This window comes from Festucalex cinctus, chromosome 3 (genome assembly GCF_051991245.1).
Source record: "Festucalex cinctus isolate MCC-2025b chromosome 3, RoL_Fcin_1.0, whole genome shotgun sequence".
Taxonomy (NCBI): domain Eukaryota; kingdom Metazoa; phylum Chordata; class Actinopteri; order Syngnathiformes; family Syngnathidae; genus Festucalex; species Festucalex cinctus.
Window position 1 is genome coordinate 5,442,262 of NC_135413.1, and position 19,216 is coordinate 5,461,477.

The window sequence follows — 19,216 nt, forward strand, 5'->3', positions numbered from 1 at the left end:
GGAGATATTTAAACTTCAATTAAAATTACACATACAACTGATAAAACTTATAATTACGGGAGTCCTCCAGTTATGTCAGCGTTCCGTTCCTATATGCTAGAGATGTAACCCGAATTTCAATTTAAGTTGAATTTCCCCATTAAAGTAAATATTTACATTAAAATAATTAGCACAAATATAAAATACATTAAAAATAATAATAATAATAATTAAAAAAAAAAAAAAAAAAAAAAAAAAAAAAGACTGTCTAACTGAAGCCCAAGTCTTTGCCGATGTTTGTTAGTGTCTCTCCTTTCGGCGACCTTTTTATGACGTTTAGCTTCGTTTCCATGGTGATTGTTTTTCTTTTGGCTAGACTAACATTGATAGAAGACGTAGCTTTCTTCTTCTTAGGGGCCATGATGTGGAGAGAAAAAATAAATAAATAAATAAAAAAAAGAGGGCGAAAAAGCCAAAGATACTCATATACAAGTGCACAACCGCTAGCACTAAGGGCTAAATAGTGGACGAGGGGAAAAGACTGCGGGCTATATGGCGGACGATGAGCAAATTGGCAGACGGGACCAAAATGGCTGAACGGGCGAGACCGTTGTAAGGCGCTTTAACCCGAGGACTCCCTGTACTTACATTTGAATTGTTATTTATTTATTTATTTATTTATTTATTTTTTGAACAGGCACAGGAATTGCCATCCAACCCATTTTCTCAATCTTTTGTTCAAATCGTGTAAAGGGGACGGGGCGACAACACACTTTGGAAAACTGGGACACCCTACACACATGCAACGGGAACAGACATTTGAGGGGCACAAGGGTGAAAGTGCGAATATTGGGACAGTAGACAACACCTCCTCTTTTTTTGGACCCTTGTTCAATAACCTGCCTGACTTAAATTGGCGCACTGAAGGACCCTTAGCTGTCTAACAACATGCCTGATGTCAAATAAACGAAATGAGCACTAAACTAAAACCGGGTTCACACAGACAGTAGACTACACCTCTTTTAAGGACCCTTGTTCAAAAACCTGCCTGACTTGGTACACTGAAGGACCCTCAGCTGTCTAACACCATCCCTGATGTTAAATAAACGAACTGAACACGAAACTAAATCCGGGTTCACACGGCAAGATTTAAAAATTGTTGGCAGACTTCCAAATGCTGACAGACCCCACACACGACGAGAAAGGCAAAATCTTGGGTATACCAGTTTTTAACGTATAGTTGTGTGGTGTGCAGCCACATGGCAAAATTGACGAATTATCTGTGCACTTCCACCACCCTGATTTTAATGGAAATGAAGGGGAGCCGCTTCAATTGGGTTGGCTGCATTCCATCCCACCAAAATGAAGACATGCTTGTTTGTACACTGAGCGCATGTGCCCCTGTGTATGAAAATAGGGCCCTTCGACTGTGCTTTGTACTATACTTAAGATGGGTATGAAAATAGGGCCCTAAATATCTTGTCTTTGTAGCGTATTCAATTGAATATAGGTTCCAAATAATTTGCAAATCACCATATTCTGTTTGTATTTAAATTTTACACAAGGACCCAGTAGAACTGGGTTTTGTCAATGTCAATCGGATCAACGGACTTAATTCAACAACAACAAAATGAACAAGATCAAAGCTTTTTGTGTGTGGACGAGTGTTTATGAGTTGCTTTTATGTGACTTGATGGCTCTACTAATGTGCACATTTTCATGCGTGCTTGTTCCTTTTGTGAGCGACACAGTGAAGCCATTTCATTATTTCTCCAGTGTTTACTGAAAGATACTGGACAGGCCTCAGTGAGCATGAGGCTTCGTTATCCACGCTGTTATGGGTAGAGAGTTCACGGGATATTCATGCCCAGTGCTCACACACGCAAATCACACAGCTTTTGTTTCCAGAAAAGACTTTGGTGGAGTCAATTTTTCAGTTTATATGGTTATTACAGAATTGCTGGAAATATAATGGTGACCTGAACGGGTTGCATAGAACTGGATATTTAGTACATGTTGATGTTGTGTAACACACTCACCCTGTCCTCTTCCTCTCTGAGGTCAGGCATGGTGCTGATACACAAGCTCACCACAGTCACTGCTACCATGACGACTGACAGGCAGGCGAAGATCTTCCCCGGTAAGCCAGACTGCGGATTCTCCACCATATCTCGGAGCCAGTTCATAACTTTGCGGTACGTCGTCTCCTCCACGGGAACACGCTGCATGGCGTTTCTCTGCCTGCGCTCCTCATCCTGCCGTTCTTGCTCGTGCACCTCCTCCATTCGTGTGTACATCTTCCTCTTGCAGCAGCGCTCCATGTACGCCATCTCCACGCCCCAGTAGGTGAGCTCGTCGTGCAGGGAGAGGATGCACATCTCCCGCAGCAGGCGAAGTTTACCTGCGGCCAGGAAGTTGAGAATGACCCTGAAGGCGGATGGAGAGCGATCAAAGAAGAATTCCTTCCGCGCTTCGTCATAGTCATCACAGACGCTGGCAATGTCCTCGGGTGACCTGCAGCCACACAAGCGGCCCAGTCGAGTGAGAGGGAACTGCTGCAGCGTGGTCCAAGGGAAGGTATAGCGGTTCCCCCCGACGTTGATCACTGCCAGCAAGCGGTGGTCTACGGAGACGAGATCCTCCGGCTGACGGATGAACTGAGCCCTTTGGTAGTAAACACCCTGCGGAAAAGTTTATGACTTGTATAACAACTCCATCAGAAAAATAAAACATTTGCAGATTAAATATGGTTGGAACTTGACATTGCATGTCATTCATAAACGCTTAACCAATTTAAAAGATGAAGGTGTAAGGCACCTACGAATAGGGTTGCCAACTTTCTCATCCCAAAATAAGGGACAGGTGCACGGCACGGTGTCATGGTAGTGTGAGCATGATGTGTGAAATCAGTGTATATTCTGATTAGATTTGAAATGCACAAAGTTTGTACATTCCCTTTCATCTTTACTGCAGGCCATCATTATGTAACCTCATATAAAACCTTAAAGAAACCACAATTTGCCTCTTTCCTTAAAAAAAAGAGAGGTACAAAAAAAATAAAAAGCAAAAGAGGAGCGTGACTCACCAAATTTACTTTTCCCATGGATACTTGTTGTAACAGCACCGTCTTTTTTTTCTTACAGGTTTATCCATTCTCTCTTACTAACCAACCGGACAACACTACACATCATTATTATTATTATTTTCTAGCCACTTGTGCAGTATAGCCGCTACAAAAAATGCACGTGACGATGCCTGATGCCTGTGATTGGCTGACAGGTGCCGTGCTTAGTGACATTGCCGTTTTAGCTGATCTAGGACCTGTAGAGTGCGGTTTGCTGTGTTAAGCGCTGATAGCGAAACTTGTCAGCAAGCTAAATTCTGGCAGTATTTGTTCATAAATAGTGCGAGAATACATCTTGTATTGCTCCCGCTGATACGTTTGCAGCCGACGTATTAAGATCGGCATTTAGAGTGTAGGCGACATGAAGCTGTGACGAAACCAGGAAGTGCCCCTCTCTCTCTCTCTCTCTCTCTCTCTCTCTCTCTCTCTCTCTCTCTCTCTCTCTCTCTCTCTCTCTCTCTCTCTCTCTCTCTCTCTCTCTCTCTCTCTCTCTCTCTCTCTCTCTCTCTCTCTCTAGTTGCTTCTCTTACCTTGTAAGATCTTCACATAACATCACAACCAGCGACTGATTTTAATGGCTACGAGCAACTTCCTTGTCACTTGTCAACCTATGGGAGCAGCCGTGGTCCAAAAATGCCAAAGATGCCGTTTACTGCATTTTGTTTAAGTATTGAGAATTATTTTACGGGACTTTTGAGGTCCCGTCCGGGACATATCAATTTAGCCCAAATACGGGGCGTCACGGCTATTACGGGGCGTCTCAACTAATATGGGACAGTTGGCAACCTTACCTAGGAATCCTATATGGAATATCTAAGTTACTTGAGTGCAACAGTTTTTTATATTAAAATACACCTATATGTTCATCATCATGACAAGATTTTATCCTCAAATATGTCCGTTGTTCAAAAGGTTTCTTGACGAACAGTCTAAGTTTGATATTTATGAAATGTTCTTGACCTGCTGAATTGTTTGTACTTGCGTTCAGTCCATTTTCTCAAAAAATACTTTGTAATAGAATAAGACTGGCGTGCTGTGTGCGCAGATGATGATGATGGTCATGAAGACTTTGATGACTGGCTGGCCTGTCATGCGCCATTGGCACAAAAGTCTACTCGAATGTGTGCACTAGGTCACCCTCACAAACATCTTTCCAGGACCTGAACCATTAACAAGACCACGTTTCGATTTGGGAAGCCACTCTCCCAGTGGAGTGCACAACTCATCCACTCTCATACCTTCATTCTAATACCTTAACACTGACACCTGCAACACAGATTCATAGGTATAGTATGTGCCTGGAATAAGAAGCTATTTGAGATGCAATATAGTAACAGACCATAATGAGATCAAGGATATGCCAAGACACCTGATTGATGACACCCCTTGTCACCCATCAGTCAAACAATCATTGACATGTGCTCATTGCACCATTGATCGCACTATTGGAATTTTAAAGGGATGTTGGATGTGCCAGTACTTTGCAGGTGGCAAGCTCCTGCACGTTCCAAATTTATTGTTGAAATATTTATGAGCAAAACAACATATGATCTGTTTTAACCAACACTGACGGTATGTAGTTATTTTGACAACTTTTAAAGAGGAAGTCAACAGACTCAACACCAAAATTTTCTTTACAAGAATATGTAATATGTGCCCCCTGTCATCTAAACGTTGCTCAGGGCTCAGGTAACAATCAATCATGGCTCACTTCTGAAGCTGAGCTGTGATTGGTCATCAGGCGACAGCAAGTGGCAAAATGGCCGACCCAAGAGATGGATAAAAATTTCACAAACAATACTCATCAGAATGTCATGTTTAGACTGGCGAGGTTGGATAGAACTTATTATTATTGTAAAGAAAATGTTTGGGTTGACTTATTAATCTTTTAAGTACCAGAAACATGCACTTGCATCCTGGTTGGGCAGAGCCAGTGAATCAGTGATTGCTGGGATTGTTGCTGCAATAAAGGTGTTCAAAGCAGAAGGGGCTTGCCTCTGTAGCAGATTATCTGTAAGTAAGGAAATAAAATACTCTTCCCCGAACACCATTTCAAGATAGATGCAATTGCCATTCATTGGACACAGTATAAAAATAATGCATGATTGTGTCCTGCACTTCTTCATTCTACTCTCCTTTTCTACTAAATAATGTGTTTTTATTAGTTTCTATATCCTGTAGCCGTAGCTGTAATTGGCTTGGGTACTGTGTTTGTTTCAGACTTGTGCCTGGATCAGACTACAAGACAAATTTGGGCTCGATGTCACACTATTGCCACAAAATCCCATAAGGGTCTAGCTGCAGACGCTGGGCGAATGGAGCTCCACCAGAAGCACGTGACCGCTAACGGCAGCACGTGACTTCGAGCTACACAGGAATCGCTTTTTTTAACCATATAATTTATTTTTTAAAACACAGAAATAACTTTATAAACTAACTATTTAGTTAATTTGAACAAAACAGTATACAAGACATGTAGAAAGTTTGAGCAATATATACAACACCAACAACAAACTCCATCGGAAACGCATCTGAACGAAGCGCGACATACAGACGGACTAGTCTGTGCATGTACAACGCCCTCAAATCAACCGTAATTTAAATTTCAACCTTTTTTTTTTTAAGGAAATGTAAAGTTTTGGAAGGATTGCTAATATTTGATAATTTAAAGAATGTATTGTCTGATTAGACCTCTTTTTCTGTTTTGTTTTCTTTTCCGTTTGTCAAAATGTCTAATTGTTTGTGTATTATTACACTATATCGCCACTGGGTGTTATCCTCAAACTTGTTTTCAATTGCAGGTGACGCATTATTTATTACACCTACCAGTAAATAAAAGGTTATGAGTACTTAATTGTGACTTATTCCTACATTTTCAAGTACTTGCATTCGAGCCATAAATTTAAAAATGCTTGAATTTGCAGGAGCACTATTTCAAATGGAAAGGTGCTGAGCTGTGCCTGTTAATAATGCCAGCGATCTACAAAGATGTTCAATAACAAATAACAGGTGTTGTGAACTGGAAGGAGCTGCCTGAAGAGTACAGAATGATGTACAGTACTTCTTCAGCACCCACCTCAACTGCCGTAAAATTTATGACACTATAAGGCTGTATATAAGGGAAGGGAAATTGACTTTTTTTTATTTTTTTTTATTTTTTTTAAGATGACTATGGACGTTTTATGCCACTGAAGACTCGGGGTACTGCAGCATGCTTAATCCAGGAATCCTGCACAATTGAGGAGTAGGCTCTCTAGAAGCATAAATGTATTATGTGTAAACCAACTTTAATGAATTGAAATGAAATTTGACATTGTTTTCCTCTCTTCTTCATCACTCAATGTTCAGTCAACAGAATTTTACAGCATTGTACACAGTTAGAATTTAACAGCAATGTACATGACTGTCAAATTACCAGTAAGTGAACAACAGACAGGCTGTCTGTGTTGTTCAATTAATTTGCTAGCACCACATCCATATATATGCATATTCTAATTGACTTCAAAATTCACAGATATTTCCATCATGACATTAATCAGATTCCATCCAACTAGTTGTTCAGACAAACCACCGAGAAGCGTATAAGACACGATGTACTGCAATTACGCAACATTCACCATTCGGTGGCGCTGCGCTACAACTTTGGCCTTTAAATGGGGGTCACGTGTTTCCGGTGATCACGAAAGTTCCAACAGCCGTCTTAGTTAAAACAGCGCAGTTAGTATGGGTTAAGATTATGGTTATATTTACATTTAGGCTTAGTAAACTAAGTAAACTAAGATGGAATTGGAGGTCACATGTTTCCGGTAGTGCTCCACTCACTCATGGTCTGCAGATAGATCCTTCTCCAAAATTCTGCCGTGTCTCGTGACAAGTTGCAACACCACACTATACTTGACATATATTATGATCATATCACTATATCCCGTCTTTTACGATCATTGGCGCTAATCTTGTCAAATCAATGATAAACGTGTCAACGTGACGGCATGCCTATGAGTCAAAAATCTTTTTTCTTTTTGCCATGTTGCTCGCAAAAAAAAATATTGAACAGCAACTAATGCTGGGCTTACGCATAATGATTGTCACAGTCTCAGTTTAACACATTCACTGCCAGCCCAGCAAAAAATGCATCATTTGACGACTTTTGCCGTCAATGGCAGTGAAAGAGTTAAAGACTAAAAGTTTTGAAGAAGTTTAAGAACCGTAATCTCAATCGTTGGGTGTTGCTGTGTCCTGTCCTGGTTTGGTGTCTTCCTATCTATCTGCACTCTGGAACTGTCCAGCAGAAACCAGTTAAGACCATCATGCCACACATTTTCACATGGGCTAGGCTGAGCCGCCCTGTGTGGGTGGGCGGACAAGACAGTATACGGATAGAAACCATTTGGAATAGATGACACCTTCTTCCACAGATAGAAGAAAAGGCTCCACAGCTGTGTACTCAAACTTTCTGGCATCCAGTAAATAGTTCAAATGAGAATATACAGTCTCCTGGTTGTAATTATTAGTATAGCGAGCATTAAAGATAAAATAACTGGTGAAAGTTCCCATCAGAATTTTGCAATAGCCCAGCCTCTCCATTTTCTCACGGTAGAGATGCACCACTTTAAATGTCAAGATAATATTACTGAATATAACAAATTGAGCTGCACTTAAACATTGTTATCTCTCACTCATTATATATGGAAGTTAAAAAAAGTCATCAGATGTTTAGCTCAGCGGTTAAAGCACAGAGTTCCCACGCTGATTATGCAGAGCGGCGTGGGATGAATTCCACTAATTATTTAAATGCTGATCGAAATTTTTTTATACAATATAATAGTTATGTACACTATATCTTGTATAAAAACATGTTTTATCATTTGAGCCATGCTTGTATTTTGCTGAATTCACTCTTGTAGTTTTTGTTGCACAAACTACTGCGTACACTATAGGCAGCTGTAGCCAACTGCTTCTGCTTCTCTATTGTGTAGATTTCTACTAAGAGCATGAGGGGAAGTTTGCATTGTGGGTAAAATAAATGCCTGAACAATCTAGTTGTAGTCTTTATTTCGTGACCCTACAAAATTCATCCATCCATCCATCCATTTTCTTGACCGCTTATTCCTCACAAGGGTCGCGGGGCCTACAAAATTCAGTCTTTGTAAAATCTCAGTCTGAGATAAGGCTAAGGCTAAAAACTCTATGACTTGTCTTTGTTAAGGATATGTGTGTGCGTGCGTGCGTGCGTGTGTGTGTGCGTGCGAATAAGGATCCCAGAGCAGCTAATCCGAGACAAACAACAATACTTTAATTTAACAAAGGGCGCATGGAAAAAGTTCCAAGGAAGTAACAACGTGCAAAGTAGCAAAATAATAAAACTATACAGTATGAGTACCTAACAAACGAGAGTGCGCAGAAGGGACAAACCGCCGCGAGCGAGAGAACAAAGGAGGGAAACTACTATGCGTCTACAAATAACTAAAAAGAGCCGAAGAGTAACTAAGGACGCGCGCGTGGACAAAACCGCTGCGGACCGGAGAATGCGTCATAAAAACAAACCGTAGCAAGGCGAGGAACGAGTGGTCGCGTTGGCAGCAAGCAAGGGAGCAATGCAGAATAGCCCGACGTCTCCTGTCTGCCGACACTCGGCTTTTAAACCCCTGCTGATTGTAAAGTGACAGCAGGTGCGCCGTGGTAGACACCGCCCTTCTGGCACCATGGCAACTTCAACAGAAAACAAACTCAACAAGATAGTCAAAACATAACAGTATCCCCCCCAAAAGGGACGCCCCCTGGCGGCCTACCTAGGCTTTGACGGATTGAGCGAGTGGAAGTCACGAATCAACGCGGGGTCAAGGATCCAGGAGCGGGGGACCCAGGAGCGCTCCTCAGGGCCATACCCCTCCCAGTCGACCAGGTACTGGAGTCCTCTACCCCTCCTTCTCGAGTCCAACAGCGCTCTAACTGTGTACACGGGCTGATCGTTGACCAACCTTGGAGGAGGTGGAGGCACCGTAGGAGGGCTCAGAGGGCTCTCAGAAACAGGTTTAAGCAGCGATACGTGGAATACAGGGTGCACCTTGAGAGTGGGTGGCAGCCTCAACTTCATGGCCGCCGGGTTAATGACAGAGTCGATGACGAAAGGCCCAATGTAGCGTGGCCCCAGTTTCCTCGACTCTCCGGCCAGTTGCAAGTCCCGTGTCGAAAGCCACACTTTCTCGCCTGGTTGATAGGTGGGGGCTGGAACCCGGTGTCGATCCGCAATCTGCTGATTCCGAGCCATGGTGCGCCCCAAAGCCGCCCTGGTGTCTCGCCACACTCGTCGAGCCCTGCGAAGATGAACCTGGACAGAAGGAACAGAGACACTCCTCTCCTGTGTTGGAAAGATCGGGGGTTGGTAACCATAGGCCGCTTGGAAGGGCGACAGTCCGGTGGCCGAACCGACAAGGGAGTTGTGGGCATACTCGACCCAAGGTAAGTGAGTGGACCAGGTTGATGGGTGTTGCTGGCAGACACACCGAAGAGCCGATTCGAGGGTCTGGTTTGAGCGCTCTGCCTGTCCATTAGTCTGGGGATGGTACCCAGATGATAAGCTGGAAGTGGCCCCCAAAGCCTTGCAGAAAAACTTCCAGACGCGGGAGACAAATTGCGGTCCTCGGTCTGAGACCAGGTCCACCGGGATGCCGTGGAGGCGGAACACCTCCCTGATGAGAATCTCTGCCGTCTCCAGGGCTGAGGGAAGCTTAGGCAGCGCCACGAGGTGGACCATCTTTGAGAAACGGTCCACCACGTTCAGGATGACTGTCTTCCCACGTGACTGTGGGAGGCCTGTAACAAAGTCCAGCGCGACGTGAGACCATGGGCGAGCCGGAATGGGTAAAGGGTGTAGCAGCCCAGCCGGGGGTTGGTGAGAAGGCTTGTTCCGGGCGCAGACTGAACATGCCGAGACAAACTCACCAATGTTTTTCCGAAGCCCTGGCCACCAAAACCTCTGGGCTACGAGGAAATGAGTCCGGGCTATCCCCGGATGGCACGCCAACTTGGAGGAGTGACCCCAATCCAATACCTCCGGGCGCAGGTGGACCGGAACGAACAGTTTGTCTGCTGGGCATCCGTCGGGTACATAAGTGTCCTTGATGGCACCCGCCACCTTTCTTTCAACTTCCCATTGGAGAGCCCCCACCACCCGGGTTGCCGGAACAATAGTCTCTCGGGTGGCGTGGTCCTCAGTCGGACCAAACATCCGGGACAAGGCGTCGGGCTTGGCGTTGCGTGACCCAGGGCGGTAAGTGATTGTGTAGTCGAAGCGGGTGAGGAACAACGCCCATCGGGCCTGGCGTGGGTTGAGTCTCTGGGCTGACTTTAAGTATGCCAAGTTCTTATGGTCAGTCAGGATCTGAAAAGGTTCCACCGCCCCCTCCAACCAGTGCCTCCACTCCCCGAGTGCCAACACTATTGCCAGCAACTCCCTATTACCCACGTCATAATTGCTCTCGGCTGGGGTCAGGCGCCGTGAGTAAAATGCACATGGATGCAGACGCTGGTCGACTGGGGACCGCTGAGACAACACCGCCCCCACTCCTGTCTCCGAAGCATCGACCTCTACAACAAAAGGGAGAGCAGTGTTAGGGTGAATGAGAACCGGCGCGTGAGAAAATAAATCCTTCAGACGAGAGAAAACGGCTTCAGCTCTTGGGTTCCACCGAAACTGGTCCTTGTTAGATGTAAGCCTTGTCAGAGGTTCCGCCACCATGCTATAATTTCGAACAAAACGCCTGTAGAAGTTGGCGAAGCCCAGGAACCTCTGCAGGTGCTTCCTTGATGTGGGTGACGGCCAGTCGACCACAGCCTGTATTTTGGCTGGATCCGCTTTTAGTTGGCCCTTCTCCACTACGAAACCCAAGAACTGAACCGAAGCAGTGTGAAATTCACACTTTTCAGCCTTGACGTAAAGGCGATTTTCTAGAAGGCGTTGGAGGACTAGTCGGACATGTTGACGGTGCTCGGGGAGGTCTCTGGAAAAAATCAAAATATCATCAAGGTAAACAAAACAGAATTTGTTTATCATGTCCCGCAACACATCATTGATCAAGTTCTGGAAAACCGCAGGTGCGTTGCAAAGGCCAAACGGCATAACCAAATACTCGTAGTGGCCCATGGGTGTGTTAAATGCTGTTTTCCACTCATCCCCCTCTCTCACCCTGACCAAGTGGTAAGCATTGCGCAAGTCCAATTTGGTAAATATGGTAGCAGACTGTAGTGGTGCGAACGCGGAATCTAGCAGTGGCAATGGATATTTATTCTTTACGGTAATGTCATTGAGACCTCGGTAATCAATACAAGGTCTTAACGTTTTGTCCTTTTTGTCCGTGAAAAAAAACCCAGCGCCTACTGGTGATGTTGATGGGCGAATGAGCCCTGTTGCCAGCGAGGTTGAGATGTATTCGTGGAGTGCTTCCTGTTCGGGCTTTGAGATCCGATATAGTCTCGCGTGTGGCAGGGGCGCGTTAGGTACGAGATTGATGGCACAGTCGTATGGCCGATGTGGTGGAAGAGACAGTGCCCTGTCCTTACTGAAAGCCAGTCGCAAGTCATGGTATTCTGGTGGGACGTTCTCCAAGTTCAGAGGTTCTACAGCTCTAGCTGGAATGATGGGAGCTGAATTGGCCGATCTCAGGCAGTTAGAGTGGCAAAACAAACTCCAGTTGGTTATCTCCCCCTTTTTCCAGTCAATGTCTGGGTTATGCATTGCTAGCCAAGTCAGTCCCAACACTACAGGGGCTTTGTGCATGTGTGCAACAAAAAATTGTCTGTTCTCCACGTGGTTACCCGACAAGCGTATTTTCAAAATATCCGTGATATGTGTTACCACGGCCAACAACCGTCCGTCCAGATCAAATACCTCGGTGGGCTTCTCCAGCTCTAACACCGGGCATCTCAACTTGTTAACAATTGATTTGTCTAAAAAACAGTCATCAGCCCCGGAGTCCACCAGGGCTACGATTTCAACCCTGGCCCCATAACCCGACACCTCCCCTCGTAATTGCAGTCTTCTCCCCTCCGACGGTTTCAACATGGTAGCTGGCTTCGCCTCCGAAACGGCCGACGAGTACTCACAGTTAGGGAACGAGGAGGTCCGGGGGTTCGTACTGCTGGCCCGTCGATCGGGTCTCACTGGGCAGGCAGAAATGAGGTGCCCCGACACCCCGCAGTAGAAACAGAGACGGCTTGTCGTTCGTCGTTGGCGCTCCGCCGGGGTGAGCCGTCCTCCACCCAATTGCATGGCTTCCTCAGCGTGGGCAGTCGGCGGGCTGGCAGCCGTCGGAGGGGTAGGGAGAAGACCCGGAGCTGGCTCAACCGTGGCTGGTGCCCTCATCCCCCGGGTGTTGAAACCTGGCTGCCGCCGTTCCTCGTCTCTCCTCTCGCGGTGACGTTCCCGCAGCCGGTTGTCCAGCCGGATGGCCAGTCTAATTAGCTCCTCCAAGCTGGTGGTTTCATCTCGCACTGCAAGTTCGTCCTTGATCGACGGATTCAGTCCTTGACGAAAAACGCTGCAAAGTGCAGTCTCATCAAAACGGCTTTCTGCGGCCAAGATACGAAAAGCGATAGAATAATCCGCGACTGACATGTCCCGCTGTTTTAGGCTCAGCAGACGGCTGCCCGCCTCCTTGCCTTTTACCGGGTGATCAAAAACATTGCGAAACTCAGTAAGGAAGTCGGGTAAGTAATTACGTAATGTGGGGTTCGCGTTGCTTACTGCCAACGCCCAAGCGGCGGCCCGACCCGTCAAGAGACTCATTATGTATGCGATCTTTGATTGATCGGAAACGAACGTACGGGGTTGTTGATCAAAAATTAAACTACATTGATGAATAAATTGACTACATAACCCAATCTCCCCCGAGTAGTGCTGCGGATGTGGCAAGTTGGGTTCTCTACCCTCGTGCGTGCCGGCAAGGGGGGCGGGGGCTTCCGCACTGGATCGAGGTGGCGAGCCGGGTGCCTCCCGGGCCGACATCTGGTTAACGCGAGTAGCGAGCGAGCCAAGCTGTGTCGTGAGGGAAGACACCGCTTCCATGAGCTGTCGGAGGGTTTGCTCATGTGTGCCGAGAAGTTGTCCCTGACTGGACAACGCATGGCGGACGTGATCGGAATCTGCGGGATCCATCGTGGTCGGGCTATTATGTTAAGGATATGTGTGTGCGTGCGTGCGTGCGTGTGTGTGTGCGTGCGAATAAGGATCCCAGAGCAGCTAATCCGAGACAAACAACAATACTTTAATTTAACAAAGGGCGCATGGAAAAAGTTCCAAGGAAGTAACAACGTGCAAAGTAGCAAAATAATAAAACTATACAGTATGAGTACCTAACAAACGAGAGTGCGCAGAAGGGACAAACCGCCGCGAGCGAGAGAACAAAGGAGGGAAACTACTATGCGTCTACAAATAACTAAAAAGAGCCGAAGAGTAACTAAGGACGCGCGCGTGGACAAAACCGCTGCGGACCGGAGAATGCGTCATAAAAACAAACCGTAGCAAGGCGAGGAACGAGTGGTCGCGTTGGCAGCAAGCAAGGGAGCAATGCAGAATAGCCCGACGTCTCCTGTCTGCCGACACTCGGCTTTTAAACCCCTGCTGATTGTAAAGTGACAGCAGGTGCGCCGTGGTAGACACCGCCCTTCTGGCACCATGGCAACTTCAACAGAAAACAAACTCAACAAGATAGTCAAAACATAACAGTCTTGAGATGTGAGCTAGTTGTGAGATGGTAGTTTTACAAGTCTTTTCTAAATCTTCTCAAAGTCTTCTGATGTACAGGTAACGTGAGTGAGGCGAGGCCGTTGCAAGACACAATCCAATTGGTTGACGTCAAGATGCTATGCCGCTATTTAGAAGATAACCAATCAAAATCAAACATGCAAGATTTTTCATCGTATCATACAGAGGACTTTTACAAGAACAAATTTAAGTAAGTACTTAACATTTGAGTTTCTTTCAAATATATTTGTAAATCAGACTCATTGTTGGTACATGCTGTATAAATGTGTTTCTGTTGGATGAAGATCTGCAGCACAATTGACAGGGGAAATCACAGCAAATATTTTCCTACCTTGATGGTCTCAGTCTCGGGAATCTCAGTGAAGATGCGATCAAGACTGCTGTCATCACTGACGGACAGATTGCTGAAGTCGTGGTTAGCATTGCTGATGATGGGCATGGCAGCATCCGGAACGTACGCAGCTTAGCTGAATTTAGGAAGATGAACAGGCTTCTTCACCGGGTTTATTTTGGTGGGAGTCAGGACAGAAATGCCCAGTACATTGTCCGTTCCAGGTCAGCGGTCAACAAGTTGAGCAATAGCCTGTCTTTAGCTTACTCAAGGTCTCGTTGACCTCAGAGCGCCGCACAACACTGTGTCTCCTTTTCGGTGATCGACGATGGATGTCCTCTGGCTTCAAACTAATGAAGTAAAACCAGAAAATTGGAGGAGGGAGCGTGTCAGGAAACCTGATGTCACATTTGAATTACTTTTGATGTTGCCATCAGAGGATAAAATGGACTTGCCTGCTTTATCAGCAGCCAGCAGCAAATCAGTAGATAATCTTGGAGTGAGGCAAGAGTGCGTTTAGATGGGTCAGTGACTGACAACTGTGGAGAATAAGCGGAATACGTCAATGAGCCAAATGTGGTGCTGATGTGTCCAGAGAGGGATGGGGATCCTCTGAGGCCGAGGCAGCATTAGTGAGGGCCTGTGATGGCATCATGCAGGATCTGAGACAGATAGACAAGGAAAGAGACAAATGACAGTCAGGAATCAAGACATTAAATCATGTCTCATATTACGTATTGGTATACAAATACAACAAATACTGTACCTGATACTATGAAACAAAGAAATAAATTGTCATTTCTTCAACTTTACAGCAAAGTAAATGCTAGGACTTTTCGTGACACTAATTACGACTCCTCGCACATGCTTACAATTTAGATTTATGAGCTGTGTCACACACTTTTCCCATTAATCCATCCTAAATTATTTGATTAGCAAAATAGAATAGTATTCAGTCGAATCATTTTGAGCGCTGTTGGGGGGCCATATTAACATAGACTGAAGTCTCTAGATGGGCAAGTTAAATGCTGGACGAGGGTCACAATTTTTTAATCAGTGATCCTGGGAGCCACGTTGGACCACGCACTTCCTAACCAGATGTATGACAAAAATGCTACTTTAAATATGGACAAATGGATGCAAATTACAAACTGTTAATATATTTTATATTTGATAATAAATTTTTCAATGCATGTATAAAGATCCACTGTCCTAACCCAACAAGGGTTTAACACAAACAACAAAACAACCACATATTGTGTTTTCCCATGATTACCATTTCAGGACGGCACAAAACAGCTGAACAAGAAACCAACATTAAGTGCAAGAACTCATTTTGTCACAAAAATCAACTCAGTCAACATTTTTATATTATTGAGGTAATGTTTATCATGCATATCATTCCAAATTCTCAAAAAAAATAAAATAAAATTAGGCCGTCTAGCCTTGTACAGTCTAAGAAGCAAGCACAAAGTAAGCAGAACTAACCCATCTAGTGGTGATTGGTGATATTACAACATAAAACTACAGTCGACCCCTGCATATTCGCATTTTGGTACCCACAGATGTTTACCCCCCACCCCACAATATATATATATATATATATATATATGTTTTTTCACATTTTGGATATTTCCCAATTTGTTTGTGGGTAGAGGTATGGTTAAAATGCCTTTACACAATATTTATTTGCAGTCTGGATGCAAAGTTGTGATTATTGTTTTTAGTCGAGTCACTTCCTTGAAAAATGTATGTCAAGAATGAAGATGGAATGGAACCATTTATAATTGTGACTCAACTGACCAAAATTTTTCTATCTACATTTTTTTTTTCAGGATTAATGACAATAAAAACAATAGGACCTTCTCTTTTTAATATTTGGAGGAGGCAATTAAAAGGAAACAAAACTTACAGGTGAATCACATTTGATTAAACAGTTCAAAGAAACAAGGATAAAGGGATAGCAAAAAATGTGTCTGTGGTGCCGTTTTAAAAAATATTCTCTTAATGTTAGGCACACAACTAACTACACAAAAAAACCTTGTCACCACAAGCAATATATCCATCCATTCATCCATCCATTTTCTTGACCGCTTATTCCTCATAAGGGTCGCGGGGGGTGCTGGAGCCTATCTCAGCTGGCTACACTCTGAACTGGTTGCCAGCCAATCGCAGTACAAGCAATATATTACTTAAGAAATAGCAAAAAGAAAGAACATTCATCCTGCTAGTTTGATCATTATGGGTCCTATTTAAAACTAAGGAACAGGCGGAAAAGAGAACATTCAGGTTTAATGGTGTAATTCACACCCTGAGTGAATGCGGTAGAGGCTCAAAATGTGTTTCTTGGCAGTATGATTGCTCTGAAACTTATTGGCACACACAGTGATTGCAGTTGCCCAGAATGGCTTGCCCTGTATCAAGTCCCTAATAGTTATTAACTCCATTTTCTCATTATAGTTTTCACCGTCTCCGTAGCTCGCCGCAAATCAAAGTGGCCATTAAAAACTCCTTGTGAATAGACACTTTTTCTAGGCTACACGTCAAAATAAGCATTTTTGCAATCATTATTAATAGGAAAGACAAAAAAATATGTTTGCCCTAGTCAATGTCAAAAAAAGTGAAAATGCTGTAGCATCCATGAAAAAAAAACAATATATTAATGATAATTACTTGAAAAAACATAGTAAAGTTTCTTCCCCGAGAAATTATAAGTAAATTTTACAAGGAGAGTTTTCAGTACATTTTCCCAGTTTATTAAAAATAAATAAATAAATAAATTCTCAATTATTGGGGAACACACGCTTGACCTTCAGCTTGTGAGACAGCCACTTACCACCTAAGACATGCTACTTTTTTTTTATTCATTTCCTTTATTTAACCACGTAGGAAACTATATGACATTAATAATCTCTTACAAGAGTGACCTGACCACAGGGGCAACCAATAAAAAATAAAAAATAAAAAAAATTACAAAAAAATAAAAAATACAAAAAACACACAAATATTGGTAGTTACTTTTGCTGTTTGCCACTACACTACATTTCTGGTGTGTCCAAAATGACAGTCTTGCAGGTACGATGATTCCAACTGACACCAGCAATATACTAACACGCAGCAGGAGAGAAATGGCTCAGAGTGGCTGTCTCCTCCACCCTGGAGGTTGTGGGTATGTTCCTACATAAACTGGTAAAATGCACTCAGAACTCTCTTTGTAAAATTTATTTAGAATTTTGGAGTAGAAAAAAAACTTTGCTTTGTTTTGTTTGCAGTGGAGAATGAAGACAATCTTGAAAAGGTAGCAATCTAGTGATAGTGTGGAAAAAAAATACAGCACTTTTCTGCAAATACTATTAAGGACAGTTAAATACATTCTATGATTTACCGACAATCTAAATGCCATACTGACAAGTAGCCAGTTGTTCACTAGGGATGTAACGATAAGGGCAATATCGTGATTAGGGGTGTGCCAAAAAATCGATTCATAAAAGAATCGAGATTTTCATGTATTAATCGGATCGATATTAATATCCAAAAATCGATTTTATTTAAATTAGAAATGAAGAAGAAGGGGAAAAGGCAGTTGTAGCCCACATGATGTTTTTGTGGAAAAAGGCACTTACAATACAAAATTAATAAATCTTTAAACAAAAAAAAAAAAGACACTTTAATATCTCTATTTGTCATTTTGTCTTGCAAAGCAGACTGGAGTAGATCATGACAATGTTGTGCATATCTGTAAATTGAAGCAGAAATCATTTGTCAATCAAATCATTTTGAATCGAAAATCGTTTGAATTGAGAATCGAAAATCGAATTCTCAATCGAATCGTAGACCCAAAAATCGTAATCGAATCGAATCGTGAGACAGTCAAAGATTCCCAGCCCTAATCGTGATATCGTGATAACTGCCACAATATCATCGCCGTCATGTTCACAATATTTAAAGGGAACACATCTGTTAAAAAAGTCAGGTTGATTTTCATTTGTGCATTTCTAGCACCCTCTGGTGGATAGTTTATTAGTGCAATTTAATTTTCATTAGAGATGTTTTGGCCTTCTATGTTTAAAATCTGTGCTAATTGTCAGATGAAGGGGAACGTAATATGCCTGTGAAGCAAATCAATATGTGGATAACTCAATGTGTGCGTGCATTAACAAGTAAGCGCCTCAATATTGTATAGAGATTGTCGGTGGTTTATATGCATTGCTGTTATGTACAAAAGCACAATATTGTGCTTTTTTTTTTAGTATGAGCTCATTTTTTTACAATGTTGTGACCTTTATTAAATTTCACCAAAGTCCACACAATTTCGTGATAATTATCATATTGTGACCTTCATATTGTGATAATATCGCATCGTGATGTTTAGATATCATTACATTCCTATTGTGCACATTACAATCTGATTCTGATGTACTCAGATTACATCTATGTGTCTACAGTCAATATATAACTTGGACACGGCGGACATGGTGACAAATTAATACACAACACTCATTCAGAACCAGGAGAGCAACTCACATTCGGCGAAAGCAATAAATCACGCCTGTCATAATGTTGGGGTTTCATCACCAGAGAGCAGAGAGCAGGATCAACTATTTCGACATCAATTTGAATTCTCTGTGGATATGCCGGTATTTCCTTGCTGAATGTTAATTGATGATGGTGGCTTTGGCAGTGCGCTGGCATTAGCTGTGATCGTCCTCAATCTTAAATTCACAAACTTTGGAGAAAGCTCAACCAGTTTCAAACTAATTCAAGCCCAATGGCAGACAAGAAACACATGAAGACGCGAGCCATTCATCAATATATGATGATATGGAATCACTGAGCTGAGGCCATACTATTGATTGAGAAATTCAGCAATGGGTAATACCTAGAAAAGACTTCAGTACATCTTTGCCATATCTCAGAGGACTTCATTTAGTGAGCATGTAAAGGATTAGCGCCAAAAGTCTGTTTACTTTTTCTTTGGCGTGTTCACAACCAATGAGAATACAAAATCAGAAATGCATAA

The 19,216-nt window shown here is 43.3% G+C and overlaps 1 protein-coding gene across 1 annotated transcript in view; it reads right to left on the reverse strand.

Annotated features, from left to right (window-relative positions):
- kcng4a (potassium voltage-gated channel, subfamily G, member 4a) overlaps positions 1-19,216 on the reverse strand; it is a 57,022-nt gene that overhangs the window by 25,711 nt on the left and 12,095 nt on the right. Inside the window, exons 3-5 of the mRNA XM_077515542.1 lie at positions 14,652-14,858; positions 14,197-14,546; positions 2,019-2,660 (exon numbers count right to left, since the gene is read on the reverse strand). Of these exons, the coding sequence (XP_077371668.1) occupies positions 2,019-2,660; positions 14,197-14,304 (750 nt within the window). The 5' untranslated portion in view covers positions 14,305-14,546; positions 14,652-14,858. The remainder of the gene's footprint in view (positions 1-2,018; positions 2,661-14,196; positions 14,547-14,651; positions 14,859-19,216) is intronic.